Source organism: Phocoena phocoena, chromosome 10 (genome assembly GCF_963924675.1).
Source record: "Phocoena phocoena chromosome 10, mPhoPho1.1, whole genome shotgun sequence".
Taxonomy (NCBI): domain Eukaryota; kingdom Metazoa; phylum Chordata; class Mammalia; order Artiodactyla; family Phocoenidae; genus Phocoena; species Phocoena phocoena.
The window spans coordinates 52279760-52299788 of NC_089228.1; the positions used below are offsets into that span (position 1 = coordinate 52279760).

Below are 20029 nucleotides of genomic sequence, written 5' to 3' on the forward strand. Positions count from 1 at the left end.
AGAGGCCTGAAAAAGGAAATGGGGAATGGAGTCCAGAGTTCATTAAGTCATACACCCCTATCTTGAGTCTCTGAGGAAACTGCTACTCAGGATGGGTCACAATTTTGAAGCTGAAGCGACCAGTGGGCACAAAGCACTTTAAATGCTCAATGCCAACATGGGCTGAAGTGGAGAGGTTCCCTATGCCAGGTGCTGACACCTGGCACTTTAGGAAGGAGGGTCCTGTACAGCAGGGGTAGGACCTACCACCCCTGGAACTTCTGTACACGCTATCACAGCTGGGAAGGAACATACAACAGGGGAAAACGTGCTGGGGGTGGAGGGTGGAATCCAGTGTGGTGGCTTGCCAGATGCTCCATTCAGAGGTTAAACCTAAGACTGATCAGACACAGAAAGCAGGTGAGCAAAGTTGGGGAAAATTTCCCAGTGAAAAATGAATTTTCCAGGGAAAAATGAGGTCTCCTAGTAAGCTGTGAACACATAGAACACAAGAGAAGAGTCTTCTTCATCCTCCTGGCATCTATGGTACCCTGCCAGCAAAGAGGCACTTGGGCAAGTTGCTCCCGTCCCCTTGGCTGGAGTTCACATCCAAGTAGTTCCTCCCAACCCAGACAGAGTAATAGTTATTAGGCCAGTGCCCACCTGGGGGGTGGCATCTGTGGGAAAACGGGGGGGGGGGGGGGGGGGGGGGGGGCTTTGGTAATTGGGAAATCACATACTTGTCCCTCTAAGGGGACATCTGCTACTCAGCTTCTTGGGAGAAGATAGGCCTGTGGCTGCCAGATCTGAAACTTCCCAAGAATCCAAAAGTCCAGATTTTAAGCATTTAAGCTCTAACACGTCCTCGTTTAAAATGCTGGTATCCACCTGTTCTGAAAACACTGCAGGGACCCAATCTGACCCACTGACCAGGGTACAACCTCTAGGCCATGCATCAGAGACTCCCTTTCATGATGGGCAGTGTACACACCCTTATTTATTCTCAATTAAAGGATGACACAGACACACTCTTTCCATGGAAAAACCCTCTTGTTTATTTGATTAAACAAAAATAAAATAAGCTGCATAGGAACAATTTTAAAGTCCAAAGAGACACCAACTTTGTTTTAAGGCTGCAGTAGCTGATACAGCATCTCCTTGCTACCTTCTCCAGCCTTCTCTGTGGACCAGAGCGATACATTCAGAAGCCTGTTAGCTAACACAGGAGTTTTTGAACACTTTTCCACTGGTTCTTCACCTGCTCATTGCCTGTCATGCCTGAGGCCTGCAGTATATCACTTAAGATTTAAAAGTAAAAATCCAGAGGGTAGGAGAAAAAAAAAAAAAAAACCCCACCCCAAACAAAAACCTACCTTAAAGGTTTGGGGGAAAAACCTTTGTTTCCCCATTCTCCACTTAATTGACGGGATCCGCACCACCACCGCGATGCCCATTTTGAAAAGTGTCAAGAGGCAGTCAGCACCCAGGTGGGCTTGCAGCATGGTTTCTGTGGCCCGGGCAGTTAGTCTGGTGGTGCATATCCCTTACATGTCTGCCTTGGACAAATTAAAAAAAAAAAAAAACTCTGACCTTAGTCATTCTAACATGAAGGCAACATGCCCATGTTAATTTCTCCAATTTTTGCATTTACTTTTCTCACAAAAACAAAAAACCCTCAACCAAGCCATGTATTCTACGCTTTAAAATTAAAACATTTTGCTGACCGGGCATGACAGCTAATGGACAGTATTAAGCAAGATCCATTTAAAAAAATATAAACGACCTTCCCACCCACCCGAATATACCTAACATGCTAGTTAAAAACAACAACAGCCCTTACCCTCCCACCCTCTCACCTGCATTGAATTTAGGGGAAAAGAAGAAAAGAAAGAAATCTTACTGCCCTAGAAACAAGAACACCCCAGAAATGTGAAAAATCCTCCTCTGAAAAGACAACTACACAGACTGCTAGAAACACAAAGAACTATTCCAGAGCTGGTTATTTAAAGAAAGTAAACACTTTGCTACACACATTAACATTCAGTCAGTGTGCTCTGAGATAGAGCCTTAAGAAAAATACTACCTGAGCTTGTAAGTTAATACAATCATTAAAAGGAGGTCTACGACCATGTGGATACACAAAACTTTTAGAACCATTACTGGTTAAATGATGATGGAAAACATCCCACCAGGCTGGCTTGTTAACCCGTAAGATCGGTTTTTAAAATAGGCATCATTGAGGTATTTCTTCACCATGACATTTAGAAACCAAATTCACAATAATGACAGTGGTCTTAAGGATGCTCTCTTCCAACCAAAACAAAAATTAAGCGAGGGGGGGTAAGAGAGGTGGAGAGGCAATACAGTATATCATGGTAATGTGCTTCTCAACTTTATCAAGTATTTAATAAACAAGCAAAGGAAAAGAATAACCCGTCAAAGAACATGTTACCTTTGGTAGGGGAAAAAAAAAAAAAAATCAAACACAAAAGAGCAACACACACACTTCACCATCACTGCTCAGTAAGACAGTGATTGCTGCAATGCCATGGTGAGGGATATCCTGCTGGGTCCAGAAAGGGTACAAATACAATCACGAGGTCTCAAGGATGTTCATTCCTCTCCAATAGGTGATGTTCCCAACTAGACCCTTACAATTGCTCCTAAAAGGGTGTATTTTCAGACATTCAAAATACAGATATTTTTTCTCTTGAAGAGAAAAAAAAAAAGACCTAAAGGTCTTCATTTGCAGATAAGTCCTCAAAAAGGTCAGATGAACCCGTGGTTTCAGAACACTGAACAACGTGGTAACGGTGTGCATAACTCCTGGTGGGGGAAAAAAGCCAGATTGGTAAGAAATACTTGGATTTATGACTACATTTGTCTGTATAGGACTATTTGGTTTCCAAGTTTCTTTTCCAAGGTCAATCAAACGCTTCTCCTGTGAGAAGTCAGTTCTGGATTTATGAAAACATTTTCTTCTCGAGGTAGCTCTCCACTCCTACCCACTCCCCGGTGGATTAATACTATTCAGAGACCCATCAGATACTAACATGAGGTAGATGACTTTCACCAAAAGTGAGGTAGAAACTAAACAAAAGCAGATGGTGTGGGATGGAGTGGTTGGTGTGTGTGTCCTGTGCCCTGGCCCACAGGCAGCCCAGCCCAGGGAGGCCAGAGCGCCTCAAGAGGGCCAGGCTCCACGATTCCATCACACGCAAGTACAAGACTATGACTTTTATACAGCCCCAGACTGTTGGAAACTCAGCAAGAGTGATGTTTTAAATAAATACTTTTTGGCACCATTGGATTTCTTCTTCTTCTTTTTTTAAACAGAAAAACAAGCCTATAACTTTGGCATATCTTTCACTATCTACCAGAACACAGCAATCTTAGAATCTTCCAAAGAGGAAGACGACACACATACAACAGTATTCTGCTGCTTCAAGCCCAGAAGACCTCCCGCCTCCAATCATTAAGCTTTGGCTTAACTAGAATAAAGCAGACTGAGCCAATCTCATGCTATTCTCTTACAGCCCCATTACAAAGTGCCTTCCATCTGGCAACTTTTTTTTGGCCCAGCGTGTAACTTAGATTCCGTTTATGGTACCCTTGTATGTGTTTCCCTGACTCCCCAAATAAGTTAGACTTAAAAGGGCATCCATTAATCAAAGAGTTAGTGCACTTGGGGGTACTGTTTGGGCCACTGGGCTCCAGCCAACTTGCATGCCACCTGCCAGCCACCACACAGCACAGGTTCTCAGACAGCATTGATTCTCATGACCAATTTCACAGAGGAATTATTTCAAAAACAAAAACAAAACCACCACAACGAAAAACAGTAACACTTCTGAAACGTTAAGTTGGTATCAACCAAAAGTGGCTTGTATCTGTGGGTTATTTAGATTTCCTCTAGCCATCTCAATATCCAAACCTATACATCCAAATCCAATTGGCATCTCAAACCATATACTGACCTTACACCTCACCCCACCCCCTGACCGGATCAGACATACCTGGGGATTATTGTCTCAATATCACATTTCCTCAAGAGAAACATTTTATCCTCCTCCCTCACAGCACCCAGGACCTTATCTTTTCACATTAAAGACACCCTCTTTGACCCAATTCCTGCTACCCTAGCATCACCTCATAATGGGCAGGAGATACGCATTGATAAACACTTGTTATCTCTCACACTAGGGAGGTCCAAATGCTGGCTTTTCTCATCTCTCTTCCACACTGTACAAGAAGCACACTCTGGAGGTGCTTTGCACCAATCCCTGTGGGTCAGGAGTCAATCTGGGGCAGCCACAGATGGCAATATTTTAAAAACAAAAGCTTCCCAAGTGTGACCATGTTTCTCAAATGGCAGTGATGCACAATTTTGGGTGCAGAAAATGTAAGGAGACGTACCTTTTACAGAGAGTAAAGCGGCAGTTATCACCCAGAGACACGTTCATTTCAAGAAGGGGACCTGCTTGCCTTAAGCAGGCAAATTGAATAGTCTAATAAGCCCTAATCATTTTAGCCCCATGTGGAAACCCTGGCTTTACAACCAGATCCACAAAAAAATGTTAAATAAGCAGCTCTGGTTGCTGCTACTTACCAAGAAAATTTCTCACTCAGGTTCCAATATTTCCCCACATATGGGGAAACTGGGAAGGAAAGGTTAAGAGTGAAGATGATGAAAATGAAGACAGAATAACCAAAGGTACTGACTACTGGAAATAACTTAGCTTAGCCATAATCATGACCTGAGTTTCTGAGAACATTTTAAAGAATTTAAGATACTTTTTTTCAATTAAAAAAATTTTTAATCATTTAAAACCAGTTGTCTTTGGTGTTTAAAGGGGGATTATTTAGGGGGCAGGGGGACTGAGAGGAGGAGGTTCAGCACCAAGTTATTCCAAAATAAAAAACAATAAAAATGTTTAATTACGTGATCTCTTTACCAGTCAAAGAACTTCGAACTTAGGGGCAACATAAAAGGCAACTGAATAGGAATTAGAGATGGATTCACTATTAGAGAGGGAATGACTATTAAATTCTTCAACGAAAGAAGAAATGCTTTTACATGACAAGATCCCCTGACACCTCCCCACCCTGAAACACAGCAGCTGGGCGACAGCAGTTTGAAACTACTTTCCAGTTTTGGGATCCTTTATTGCATGTGGTTCTCCTTTATGCAACAAGGTTTCCCCCATCTTGGTCACTCAGAAACCCCAGAACTAAAGCAATGGGAAGAGACAGGGGACCATGAAGTGGTAAATTAAATGTCCAAAAGAGCTGGATGGGAAAAGCAGTTTGATTGGCTTGCTACACTGGTCCCCATCATCTTTTTTTTTTTTGGGGGGGGATGACAAAAACAATCCATCCACTTGTTAGTCTGTCCGTTAAAAACTCTATCCATATTGCAAGAGGAATTTCTCTTAAATACAGGGATAGAAACTGATCTGTTAGTCTTCCAGTTTAAACAAGAAGTGTCCTGGAAGCCACTGCCATCTGAGAGCACCTCTTTCTCCTGTGGTGCCCTGGAATTTGGTTCTCATTTCAGGATTTGAAAGACAGTTAACGCCCAGAAGCACAAGGTTCTGCACCCAAGTCCAGCTTACGACAAGCCCACCCTGTAAAGTGACGGATGCCATCCCATGTTTCTGCAGCGGGAGCCTGGCTTAATAAATTTTCATTCTTTGGTACCGAGATACAGGTTGAACAAGAGGTTTCAGTTCCTATACGTTTTTCCGGTTGGGGCAACGTGGTTTACAAATCCTTTACATTCAAAGGCCTTTAGGGGGAAAATTCACGTTTACCGTGCTCCATGGCTCGGGAGCAGACCACTCTGTAAAAGTGACCCGAGAAGAGGGTGTGGGGATGGGCTGTTCCCATAAACTTGACTTTAAAACATTCTATTTCCCTGAACTTCCAAAGCAGGAAAAAATTGTGCTTTTAAAACAAAAGTTCATTCCTTTGCCTACTCTTCTTAGGAAAAGAAATGCCTAACGTTAAGAGAACAACATTCAACTGCAGTCTGGGGGTCCCTTGCCTGTGTCTCATGCTCTCTGCTGACCAACTCAGCACACGCGTGCCCATCCACCCACTCAATGTCCACACGCCACATGCCTGAAAATCCTCTTTCTGAGAAGGAGGGTAATTTTCTTCTTCTACTTAATTCTTTATAACCAACAGCAAACTAAAAACACAACTTCTGAGAATACTTTTAATCAAAAATCCTGAACTACATCTATTTTTCAGAAACCAAAGTGTGAAAAGAATAAGTTCTTTGGGAGGTGGTATAGCATTTTTACTATTTTGGTGTAAGGTGGTTTCACACCCACACATACATACACACGCACACACACACACACACACACACCCTCCCTTAGAAGAAACAAAGATTGCATACCCTAAGATAGGAATGGTCTGCTTTTCTTGGCTAGCAAGCCACAGCCACTTCTTCTAGGAATAAGAAAAGATACTGATGTTTAACGGGTTGAGAAACACAATGAGGTATAAAAGAACACAGGAAGTTCACTGTTGCAGCATTAAAAAAAAAAAAAAAAAGATTTTTCCCAAAAAGATCAAGATCACCACAAAGCCTAACCCCATAAACACAGTATTCTCAAGAACACAAATACTCTACAATTAAGCATCTTAAATCCCATTTTTCCACGTTTTATAGTTTTTTTTTCTTTTTAACTTAGTAGTTTTCTCGTGTTTGCTTGGCTCAATCTACAGAATGCACCCCACCGCACATATCCAGCACCCTCCCAGCCACAGAGATGCTAGGCTTGTGCATGTCACGCCCCACGGAGGGGAGAGGAAACGTGAACTCCACTGAGCGAGGGTGGGAGGGCAGAGGGCCTGTTGGAGAAGGAAATGTAAAGGTTTCTGAGGTAGATAGAGATCATCACTTCACAGGCTCAATCCCTGCAGAAAAGATACGTACATTCATCTGTAAAAAAATAAAGATGAGGTAGGACATAAGCAATGTTGTACTTTTCTTGTTGTCTTTAAACAAAATTAAAAAAAAAAAAAAGAAATTTCCCTGAGACGGTTTCTTCTTTGAATTTCGAAGGGGGGAGAGAGAGAGAGACGTACACACGCGCACCCCAAACACAGAAGCCTAGGAATGTGATTAGAAGATGAGGATTCGATTGTTGCCAAAGTCCACCACGACAATCATCCCATCCGGCGTGACAGCGATGCCGGAGGGCCGGTCCATCTGCCCAAAGCCACTGCCCTGAGCGCCAAACTTGCACAGGAAGCTGCCGTTGGACTCGAACATCTGCACCCGGTGGTTCCTGGAATCGGCCACGATGATGCGCCCCTCCTGGTCCACGGCCACGCCCTGTGGGCGCAGGAATTGCCCATTGGCGGTGCCCTCTGAGCCCAGGAAGCGGGCCGACTGGCAGTCTGGGTGAATGACCAGGAGCCGGTGGTTGTTGAAGTCGGTGACCACCAAGTGGCCCTCGTGGTTGAAAGCCACCCCCCTCGGGGAGTCAAAGTGCTTCCAGAGAGCCCCCTCGAAGCCATACTTATTCAGGAAGACCCCATCGGGCCCGAACAGCTGGATCCGGTGGTTCCGCGTGTCGGAGACCAGGATTTTGCCCTCGGAATTCACCGCCACATCCCAAGGGTAGTTAAATTGCCCGTTTTTGGTCCCCTTCTCACCGAACTTGAGAAGGAACTGGCCCTCAAAGGTGAAGATCTGGATGCGATGATTGTCCTTGTCGGCCACCACGATCCTGCGGGAGGTGTCACAGGCTACGCCAGCAGGCCGGTCAAACTGCCCGGGCCGGGAGCCCAGAGTGCCGAACTTGTGGTGGAAGGCGCCGCAGGGCTTGAACACCTGGATGCGATTGTTGCTGCGGTCAGCGACCACGATGTAGCCCTCCTTGTCCACGCTCACGCCCCAGGGCCGGCACAGCTTGCCATCACTGTCGCCCTCACTGCCGAAGCTCAGGCCCGGGAGCCCGATGCCCACGTAGCTGCGGCCAGACTTGACCACCACCTTGAAGGGGCTGTTCTCGATGTGCTGGTTGCACAGGGTGACCGATACCAGGTGCTCGCCCTCCAGCTGCGGCCGGTAGCTCACGACGTATGTCCCGTTCTGCTGGTCGCTCACCTCCGCACCAAACAGGTTGCCGTCAGGGCCCAGGACCACGGCTGACATGAGGTCGCCTCCTGAGAGGCGGGGCTCCCCGTCATGGTCGTAGCCGATGACAGTGAAGGAGGCCACCTTGCCCTGGAGGGCCCGCTTGAGGCCGTCGCCCGTGGCCTTGGTGAGCGGCGCGAAGGCCCCGCTGCTGACAAAGCCGAAGGACTTGATGGCGAGGTAGAGGGCCTGGTCAGGGGGTGTGAACATGACCCGGTCGTCCTCCTGGGGCTGCAGGAGGCTGCGCACGGTCTTGAGCTCCTGCACCTGCGCCAGCATGCGGTCTCGGGCCAGCAGGATGTCCAGCGCCCGCCCCTCCTCCAGGACCTGCTGCACGGCGCTGATGGTGCTCTCCAGCTTGTTGAGGTTTTGCCGCAGCTTCTCCACCTGCAGGTACAGGGACTTGGCTTTCACCTGGCGGATTTTCTCTACCTGGAGGGAAAGATGAGAGCCGGGAGAGGACACAGAGGCTTAGAACCAAGACAGAAAACAACACACCGGCTGACATACTCATACTGAGGGAAACCTCACACCGAGGGAGGGTCTGCAGAAACGTCTGGTCTGCATTCCCCCAAAGTGGCAAAATCCAAAGACAGAGGAGGCTGGGGAACTGTCCCTGATCACAGGAGATGACTACAGAGACCTGACAACTAAACTAAACGCCAACAACTGATCCTGGATTGGGAGGACACTGCCATTAAACACACTATTGGTGGGATGTCCCTGATGGTCCAGTGGTTAGGACTCTGTGCTTCCACTGCAGGGGGTGTGGGTTCGATCCCTGGTCAGGGAACTAAGATCTTACAAGCCGTGCATGGCCAAAAAACACTCAAAGCAAACCAAACCAACCAACCAAACAAACAAAAACACCAACCCACTATTGGTGAAATGTGACTACAGACTCAGGATTAGGTACTGGTGGTGTATCAAGATTCGACTTCCTGGTTTTGATTAACTGTGATTAAGAGAATATCCTTGCTCAGAGGAAATAAACTGAAACATTTAGGTGTAAAGGGGCAGTGTCTCCAACACTCCAACTTACTGTTGAATCACACACACACACTCACCTATTGAGAGAGAATGATGAAAATGGGACAAGATGTAAATAGTCAGTGAATCTGGGTAAAGGATACAAGGGGCTCTTTTATTATTCCTGCAAATTTTCTCTCAGTTAGAAATTAAATAGAAGTTAGAAACAGCCGTGTAACAAAGAAACGTTTACTGAGCACCTATACTGTGCCAGGTGCTGGAGATACATGTGGCCCATAGAAAACATGGGCCCCACCCCACTGAGCTTAGAGTTTAAAGCAACAGATACTAAGCAAGCAAAGAAATACTGCAAGACAATTTCAGACAGTGCTGGGGTTAGAGGGTAGAAAAAGAGTGTGACGGACAGTGACGAGGGAGGCCTGATTTAGACAGAGGGTTGTCAGGGACAGGTGGCCTTGAACGTGGAGAGAAAAGTGGCAGAAAGGGGACCAGAGGCGGGATAGACCAACAGACTGTAGTACAAGGCTGGTCATGCACTCCCAACAGGCTGACTCGAAAATGCTCCTATGTACAGAGGGCCTGAAGTCTCCTGAAGGATATTTCTCTCTCAGCCTCTCTCTCAGCATAAACACACACACACACACACGTAATCAGAGACAGAAAGCCTGTGTGTAGAGAGAATAAAATGAAGGATTTGGTGAGGATCACAAACCTGGCTCTTTCCTTGTCCCATTTTCTCTCTTCACAGGGGTTAGAAATCTTCATCAGGGAGCCTGAGAGGTCCCATACCCCAAATTTGGAGATACCAACTTTTTAGCAACTGTTGGCCTGTATTATTTCCAAAGGGGCCTCTAAATCTAAAACACCGTGATATGTAAACACGGGCTCTGACCTGCTTCTGACTCAGATCACACTATTAGGGAACGCGGGATTTTTGTCTGCCTGATCAGTCAGTTCTCCATTCTTCTGCAGGAAATAACTCAGTCCTCTAAGTTTAAGTGGTTTCCTCTGAAAAGAACAGATCAGTCGCCCAGCCAGTGCGTGCTGTTTTGCAGAGAGGACCATGAGTTCTGAGTGCTTGACTGATCTGAAAGCCACAGAAAGTCTACTTCAGAATAAGGGCCCACTGTTGGAAGGGCTGGATTTTAATCCGATTTTCCCGTGGGGGGTGGATAACATGATTTTGGACCTGATTCATGTGTATTCATCTGTCCACTCTGGAAGGACGTGTGTGTGCAGAGAAGCCCGTGTGGGGACAGATCAAAGAGAAGCTCCGTCGTTTGGTTTTGCACTGGGCCAAACCTCTCGGCCTTGATTCTGATCCCTCAACCGGATGGTTGCAGCTACCCGCCAAGAGGCAGCCATGTCCGCTGGAAATGCACAAGCCACAAGAAAGGACATGCATCCAGATACCTATAACTGGGTCACCCAGCACTCAAGTTATCTCCAATAACCAGGATGCAAGAAAAAAAACAACACCACTGTGTAACAAGGAGGTGCCCAGACAGAGCCAGGCAAGAGGGAGCAGAAAAATCAGTGATTAGTGAAAAAGGGGGACTCCCACAGGATCTGGGGCGTGGTACCCCAGCAAAAAAAGCAAGCACAAATGGGACTGAGGCGTGTCCAGAATGAGCAGGCTGATTTTCGATTTATCCAAGAATGAGTTTTTAGGCAAGTAAAAACGAAATTGATAACATGAATAAAGAGACTGACTGTCCTTCCCAATTTGCTTCTCCTACGGTTAAAAAAAAAAAAAAGTGCTCTCTATTCCTCCTGAAAGAGAACTGCCTTGAGAGGTCCTCAGCCCCATCGGAGGGAGGGTAACTAAGGTGAGATCTGCAGAAACCCCTGCACACAAAGGCCTTTTCATCAGCAGATCCAGCAGAGCAAGTTTGTGGCAGAGTTCACCACAGAGCTCTCAGGTTGCAAGGAGGGGGCCCCTTTCAGTTATAATTAACATTCGTGGGTGGCATGGGACTGGCAGACCTTGGGGACATCGGAGGGTCTTAAAACTGTGTCAGGCCCACAAAGGTGCCTGAACAAATCATGTGAATTAAAAATCTTGGACTGTTTCCATCCAAGGAGTCTTCTCTTCTGTCAAAAGGCAGTAGAGAGTCAAAAGAAGCAGAAAGCAGCTAGATACAGAGCTAACTCAAAGGAAGAAGCAATGCAAAAGCCCACACAGCCTTCCCAAAGGCCAATACAATTTACTCTTTTAGGGGACAGGAAATTGGCGAGGATCACTTTCAGAAATCGACATGCGGTCCACACCATCATAGTTTGCAGTGAGCCAAACAAGCACCACACACTCAAACACACCCGTTCACATCAGCTCTGTATAGTCTTGCTTCTGGGTTCAGAGAAGGTGATCCCAGTTGAACTGGCATGAGGTACTGGCCCCTCTTAGGCACGCTGCCCTCTTCTACCTGAGTGAGAGCGCAAGATCACAGAAGAAAATGCTGTGGGGGACGTGGGCGGGGCGAGTCATCCCTCCAGCTGATTTTATCTAAACAGCACACCAGCGTGCTCAGCGCTCTTTCCGGCTCCAACAGGAAGAAAGGGCACTCGCTCACTGCCCCCACAAGTGGAAAACTGGTTTTCCACAAGGGGTCAGGAAGTCCAACCAGCCGGGACACCAAAACTAAGGACGTGTGTTAGCAGCCTGCTTTCCTAACAGCAGTCTCCATTGTACTCCCTTCTTTCTGCTTCCACCTGAGTGCCTGCAATAGAAAAATTGAGACTCTGTCCAGTGTCGGGGACCTGACCGCTTCTGAAAAGGCTTCTTGTCGTCTTACTACTCGGAGGGGGACCCCTGCATCTTTCTGCAGACAAACTTAGGAGAAAACTACCAAGTGTTCTAAACTCAGAGCCGGGATCCAGGGTGTGACATCAGCACGCTGTCACCCTGCTGTGGTTCAGAGGCCGTGCCGGCCACCGAGGAGCCCAAGGGTGGGGTGGGCGTGCAACCCACCCCCCCACGTTACCTTCCACAGCAGCTCACACTCCCGCTCCTCCAGGGCCTTCTTGTGTCTCGCAGTCACGGCTTTGACCTCCGACTGTACCACTTTTGCCTTCATCTCCACCTGCTCTGCCACCGTCTGGGCTTGCTCGATGCTCAGCTGGAAAACCAAAAACAATCTCAGAGCAAGAGAAGTACCTTCCCTCCTCACACGCAACACTTAAGGCTGCTTTCTTCAGCCCTGAAAAACTAACGCCTTAGGCCCCCAACGCAGACCTCGAGGTCCACGTCCTTGGAAAGAAAGCAGGCACTGGGGGAGAGAAGGGCATCTGTTTGACATGTAACTGAAGGAGCTGCTTGGCAAGGGCTGCATTTCTTTGTATAAGAAATGGCACCTACAAAGTGAATGTCAGGACTATTAAGAGATAGTCTGACACAGTGAAACCAGTGTAGCTGGGTCACAGCCCAAAACAGACTGGGGATCAGATGTGAAATCTTCTACTGCAGATGCGCGAACAACCTTCCACAGACTTTCCGGCCAGGCTCCCCACCTGGGGGAAATCTCGCAGGCTGGGCACATCCCTCGGGAGAAGGTGTGCAACAGGCTGCAGCCCAGCTCAGAACCAACACCAAGTGCAAACTGGGAAACAGTGTCTGATGCACCTGAGAAGCCATGCCTATGGCCAGAGACCACCTCTGCACCCCCAGACCCCAACCCTGTACCATCAGCCCCCGTAAATCAGCCCGTTTAATCAGACGTATGATTGTTCATAAAAAATTAATCCAGACAGAGGCCTGGTGTTTTCATGAATATTACATGATGTGCCTTGAAAAGCCACAAGGATTGGAGACACTGAGGTATTAAATCAGGGAGTTCAAACTGCTAATGCTGCAACAGGCTTCAGAGCAGGTGTCCCAGATCAGGAGGGACCCAGGGAAGCCTCAAGGGTTTAGAACCTGCCTGGGTTCAGGAATCAGCTACAGGTGACCAGTCTTCTGTGTGCCCTGCAGAGAACGGTTTCTGGGACACGAAACACATCTAAAGCGGGCACAGTCCTGGACAAGCCAGGCCGGATGGTCATCCTAGGGCTCAGGAAACCCAGGTTCAAATCCTAGCTCCACCTCCTACCAGTTCAGACAAGCTCCTGCCCTTCTCCAACTTCGGAGTGAAAGTGAGGAAAATGCAGGACAATATATGGGAAGAGCTGAGTCCAGCCCCTGGTCATCCTCTCGCCTCATCCTACTTAGCTCGCATCATACAGATAGGCCTATTCACACTTCCTGCCTTGTTTTGTTTTTAAATTGTAGTGATAGAATACATGTAGCATAAAATGTCCCACGAGTGACATTCAGCCCATGCAATGTGGTGCAGTCACCACCACTATCTGGCTCCAGAACACCTTCTCTACCCAAAACGAAGCTTCCCACGCCTGTGAAGCAGTCATTCTCTATCTCCCCTCCCTCTCCCCCATGGCATGCATAACCTACAGTCTCTACAGACTTGTCTATCCTGGATATTTCACACAAATGGAATCAAACAATACACGACCAGCCTTATTTTCATGAATATGCTCCCAGCTTATCAGCTATGACTCATTCAGTCACTTACAACTGGGACCCCTAACTGACCACCTTTCTCGCTCTCAGTCTGATGACACCTGCTCACTGCACCCCCTGTCCCTATCCCCGTGAGGCCTAAGGATCCACTGAGCAGATAGGAGCTGGCACCTGGCCGATCTGGGTGGCTCACAGTTTGGCCTGGGATGCCTTTCTCTTCCAAAGTCACCCTAAAATCTCAAAACCTAGCTCAGATGCCACTTCTTCTCTAAAATCGGAAGTAAAGGACACCTATCCACAGTGTTTCCGTTCCATCTTTACTATCCCGTCCCAAGTGTCATTACAGACTGAACTAAGTTGCGCCAGGTACACAGTGCACGGTACTTAGCACTGGGTTCTAACAGGAACAATCTATACATTTTATACTTGCTCGTGTCTACAGCCATAAACCGTGTCCTATCAAAGCACTACATAACTGCACCGGGTTAAATATTGTCCTGCCAAACTTCAGGCGTGCCTGCAACTTCAGAACGTGGTTAAGATGAGATCAGGGCTTCCCTGGTGGCGCAGTGGTTGAGGGTCCGCCTGCCGATGCAGGGGACACAGGTTTGTGCCCTGGTCCGGGAAGATCCCACATGCCACGGAGCAGCTGGGCCTGTGAGCCATGGCCGCTGAGCCTGTGCCCCGCAATGGGAGAGGCCACAACGGTGAGAGGCCTGTGTACCACAAAAAAAAAAAAAAAAAAAAAAAAGATGAGGTCATATTGGACTAGGGTAAGTCCTAAATGCAGTGACTGATATCCCATAGGGCCATGTGAGGATGGAGGCAGAAAATGGAAGGCAAGTACAAGCCAAGACGTGCAGACCACGACCTGCAAGCAAGGAAAGGTTCTTCCTTAGAGGCTTCACATGGAGCACAGCCCTGCTGACATCTTGATTTCTGACTTCTATCCTCCAGAATCGTTGAGAAAACAAATTCCTATTGTTTTAAAGTTACCCAGTTTACAGCAGCCCTAGGAAACTAACACAGTAGCCAACAAGTTGAAATAGATGGCTGTATCCAAATTACCCGAAACACAAAAAGTTAGACTGACGGGGCTTCCCTGGCGGCGCAGTGGTTGAGAGTCCGCCTGCCGATGCAGGGGACACGGGTTTGTGCCCCGGTCCGGGAAGATCCCACATGCCGCGGAGCGGCTGGGCCCGTGAGCCATGGCCGCTGAGCCTGCGCGTCCGGAGCCTGTGCTCCGCAACGGGAGAGGCCACGACAGTGAGAGGCCTGCGTACCGCAAAAAAAAAAAAAAGTTAGACTGACGGATCAAATAAGTGTGCATGTAAGCAGATACCATAACAGGGTGTCTTGGGCTGTGTGTCAGGATTAATTCAGAAGAAGAGAAACCTCACTAGACATTTAAGCAGAGACGATTTAATACAGGGAATTTGGTTAAACGGGAAGCGGGGAACTGCTAATGCAAAGGGCACACTGATGATTAAGACAGACTGCAGTAACTGCAGTCAGTAGCTACCACCCCTTGGGCTCAGAGAACAAAGAAAGTAGGGGTTACCACGACCCAGAAGTATGGGGGAGGGGCAGTCCAGGCCCAGCTCATTCTGGGAGTGGCAAAAGCTGGAAACTGGAACCAACTTCTGCTGCCAGGGTAAAAAAAATACTGCTGATAAGAACAGGAAGTCAAAAGGAAGAAGCAAGTCCCTTCTCCCCACTTCCAGGCACGTGGTTTGAAATGAACACTGCAGCCCCAGCCTCACACGGCACGACTGTGAAAGGGTAGGTTGGTAGGTTATTAACCAGTACACCCTGTTTTCAGATGTGTTGGTTATTAATTAGCACAGAGCTGGTATCCACATCAGTGTCTGACTGAGGCAACCAAGCCTATGTCCACATTTCTTTAACGCTTCCTCGATGGAAAGCAAAGGCCACAAACTGCCTTCTATTTATATTAACATCATATTACTTAACCAAACTGAATTTCCATTAAAATCAGAAGATATGGAAATAACAGGTCCACATTCCTACAGGGCAAGAACTGGCCGGAGAGCAATGACCATCCCCTCTGCATGCACAGCCAAGTGTCTGCTCGCCGCCTACCCTCCTAGCCAGGCTGCTCCTACTGTTTCCTTCTAGGTCCCTAGCAGGCCCTTGCGTTAACTCCCATCCTATGACAGGAACTATTTCTTCCATTTTCCAAATAGGTCAAAGGGGAGCAAAGCTCTGGCTATAATTTGAGTCATTCCCATTCCTAGAGTCATAAAAGTCCTATGTGAAGAGAACAAATGGAGCTTTCCTCTCCAAATCCTACACAACACCCCGGCAAGCACTGCATTCCAAGACGTGCAGACCAGGACCTGCTTAACTAGTTCCCATTATCTAAGCAGGGCATTTGAAGGACGCCAAGAGGCAGGTGGGTTGGGGGAAAATGGCAGTGGGTAAAAGGGCTGGGGAAACTCTGAAAACAGAAACATTTGCAAGAAAGAAAGAGAAGGAAAGAAAGGAAGGAAAAAGGGAGGAAGGGAGGGTGGGTCACCTAACAAGCATGGGGGCTTGAGAAAAAATGTTAACTTCAAATGTTAACAGATTCAATCAAACACTCGAAGTTGAGGCAAGTCAGTGATGCCATTTGACTGCTGAGTGGTGGCCACTTAGTACTGAGAAGGAGTCTGAGGCCAAATCCGGGTTTCACAGGGAAGGGTGCAGAAAGTGATTAGTGATGTCTGCCATGGAGAACAGTGGTGGCCTGATGACAGGTATTTAAAGTGTCCTGATAGAAGATACTAGAGAATGCAAGTGTCACCCATAAGCTCAAAGGCCACCATACCGGTACCAGATGGGGGAATTACTGTAGTTCACTCTAAAAGGTAATTTTTATCACATTTAATATCTTTGAAACTATGATTCATCTTAACACTGTCAGTGGGCTTTTTCCCTTTGTTAGCTGTATATAAAATAAATGTGCATATCTTACAGTTAATGGCATCTTAAATGTGATGAAAGAAATAAAAGTAACGAATCAAGGCTGTCTTACATGGAGAGCAACTATATTCCTGACCCAAACTCTGGATGTCCCCCGGGGAATCTGTGCACCTTTATGAAATCCTCTAATTACATAAGTGACCAAAATGTTGTACTTTCATCAAGAGTGAAAGTGACTTGGATATCAGATTACTTGACTCATCAGAAAGATCACTTCAGTATCACACATAGGAATGCTGATAGCTGCTGAGAAACTTATCAAAATCCTAAACCATCTGCCCGCCCTAGAACACACGATTGATTCTTTACCATTTCCCAAAAAAGTCTTATGTTAAAAATAATTCATGTATTCAAATACTCGTTCTAAACAGTTTCCTACTCGATTACTTTTAAAAATATTTTTCTATCTATCTATTTATGGCTGTGTTGGATCTTCGTTGCTGTGCGCATGCTTTCTCTAGTTGCGGCGAGTGGGGGCTATACTTCATTGCAGTGCGCAGACTTCTCATCGCAGTGGCTTCTCTTTTTGCGGAGCACGGGCTTCAGCAGTTGTGGCACGTGGGCTCAGTAGCTCCACAGCATGTGGGATCTTCCCGGACCAGGGATCGAACCCGTGTCCCCTGTACTGGCAGGAGGATTCTTAACTACTGCACCACCAGGGAAGTTCTCCTATTCGACTGCCACTCGAAGATTAGCAATGTTTCTTTTTTTCCCCCATAAATTTATTTATTTATTATTGGCTGTGGTGGGTTTTCACTGCTGCGCGCGGGCTTTCTCTAGTTGCAGCAAGCAGGGGCTACTCTTGACTGTGGTGTGCGGGCTTCTCATTGCAGTGGCTTCTCTTGTTGCAGAGCACAGGCTCTAGGTGTGCAGACTTCAGTAGTCGTGGCTCGCAGGCTCTAGAGCGCAGGCTCAGTAGTTATGATGCACGGGCTTAGCTGTTCTGCGGCATGTGGGATCTTCCCGGACCAGGGCTTGAACCCGTGTCCCCTGTACTGGCAGGTGGATTCTTAACCACTGCGCCACCAGGGAAGTCCTAGCAATGTTTCTTGACTTTCAAGCTTATCCTGTCAGATGAGGGAAACAACCTATGATTTTTTTGTCTTCCTAAAACCTTGTCACCTGGATCAGGCAAGAAGATTCAAAAATTAAGGCACACTATTACCTGCCTATGTAAGAGAACTTCACTATATCTCAGAGTTACACGTGTCCCTTCCTAGCCCCAAAGGGATGGGAATTCAACAGAAACAAAGGTCTAAATTACCAGGACGTCTAATGCTTCCAATAGAATAGAATAAAATAGCATGGCATAGCATAGCAATAGCTAATGCTTCCAATAAAATTAAATTAAAAATAAATAAGTAAATAACCATGGCATGAACCTCTATTTATCACCCAAGAAAGAGTCTGAGATTCAACCTTAAATAAAATTTCCCATGCTCACTTATTTCTCACCTATAAACAAATCTGAGTAGCAAGGTGAGCACCCAGTCTTTCTATAGTCCTGACTGAACACCCTAATATCCACTTGGATTTGGGGAGGCGGCTGGATGGCAAACAGGCAGCTGGTGTGAAGGGGTCCAGCCAGGGTATCTGGAAGAAGCCCTGACTAGCCAGTAACTCCAGCCACATCACTGTCATGTTCACCATACTGTGAGGTCTCCGTGCACTGCCCACCCCCACGTGATTGCTGCTGCATGGGTGTCACATGGGCTCACGTGGGTCGTTGTCCCATGGCCTCCAGACACTGGAGTCTGCCCAATAATCTACACATGCCATCTGAAAGGGAGTGGTAAAGGTTTTATATGCAAGAAAGAACCAGGGAAACAGGTGAAGGGTGGGGAGGGACTGACCTGGATGGCCTGGCGGCCCTGCTGGGCATCAGCCAGCAGCTGGATGGTGAGCGCCCGTGAGTCCTGCAGCGCCTCCTGGAGGTAGACGAAGCTGTGGCCGCCGTGCCGGCCCACAGTACACTCTCGGCAGATGGGCACTGAGCACGTGTCACAGTACAGGTGCAGCACCTGGGGACCAGAGAGGGCCAGGTGTTAATGACAAGGGGGTGGGTGGCGGGGTGCTCTGGATCTCAGGACCCCACAATAAACAAGCACACCGCATAGGGAGCGGGATACCCGCAGGCGACTGTGAGGACAACTTGCTCCCCCCATCCCCACCCAAAGAAAAACAACCAACACCCTCGTTCTACTCCAGTTTCATTCACAACCACAACTGAGACACCGCAAAGTCAAAGATGAAACAAAACGATCCTCCAAGGACTTCCCTGGGGGTCCAGTGCTTAAGACTCTGCACTTCCACAACAGGGGGCACGGGTTCGATCCCTGCTTGGGGAGCTAAGATTCCACATGCCACTCAGTGTGGCCGAAAAAAAATAGATTAAAAAAATAAAATGTGCTGCTCATCAATTGACCTTAGTAAATGACAATAATTATACAGTCATATGAATAAAACTATTTAAAACAAAAGAAAACAATCATCCTCCATAAGAGATTTCCCTGTATCTGAGAGTAATTACCCAGAAAGGTTCCAAGATTGTCTCCCTGGTCTGAGATTGGTGGCCGGAATGAAAGGATAAATCGACAAGTTCCTCTTGCCACCCCACGCTCTGGGGGTGGAAACCAGGCTGGGGGCCAGGATCAATCCCCCTCACACGGCAGTTGGCTGCCACCGTCCCCCCATCAAGGACACGAGTGCACCCAAGGCACTCAAGCAAGGTGCGGGCTTAAGCTTCTGGAACAGAGGCCAAAGGCTAATGGTAAAGTCAGCCAGCTTCTTGTCTTTCTTCTTCCTGCCAAGTTGTTCCAAGGAGCTGACCCTGGGAGGCAGCCAGTGCTGACAGCGCTGTTTATACGATGCTCTGTGCCTCCCTGGGGCCCTGCGTGCTGGTGGGGGGAGCGGCTCGGCACCACCTCCACCTGCTGATAAACCTGCAGAGAGCCGAGCTCTCAGGAGCCAAAGCTCCTTGGCACAGAACGGGGCCAGTCCCGTTGCATCCCTCCCCAGGGCCGGCACTTAGGGCCGCTGTCTATAAATGTTTGCTGGCTTGCTTTCAAGAGCAGAGCTTCAGTTTGCCTCTGGTACACCTGGGGTGAAGGAAAGCGAGCCAACACTCGACAGGCAGGGAAGGGGGCATGTGTGTGTGTGTGTGTGGGGGGGGTGTCTTTCACATACACAAGCACTCAATCTCCAGGGGAAGAGGCTGCACAGGGAACAAGGGCTGGTCCCAACGCACGGAAGCTGGTTACCCTGTCCAAAGCACAGAGACCCAGAAAGTTCCTATTAGGCTGAAAGTCCCACACAGAAAGGGCCTGGGGCAGAGCGAGAACATGGCTCCTCTCATTCTCCAGGTTATTTATTTTATTGCAACCAAAGTCTCGGCGTAGTGT

At 47.7% G+C, this 20029-nt stretch overlaps 1 protein-coding gene across 1 annotated transcript in view; it reads right to left on the reverse strand.

Annotated features, from left to right (window-relative positions):
* Positions 1-7117: 7117 nt before the first annotated feature.
* Positions 7118-20029, reverse strand: part of TRIM71 (tripartite motif containing 71) — a 59012-nt gene continuing 46100 nt past the window's right edge. Inside the window, exons 2-4 of the mRNA XM_065886410.1 lie at positions 18482-18649; positions 12112-12246; positions 7118-8569 (exon numbers count right to left, since the gene is read on the reverse strand). Of these exons, the coding sequence (XP_065742482.1) occupies positions 7118-8569; positions 12112-12246; positions 18482-18649 (1755 nt within the window). The remainder of the gene's footprint in view (positions 8570-12111; positions 12247-18481; positions 18650-20029) is intronic.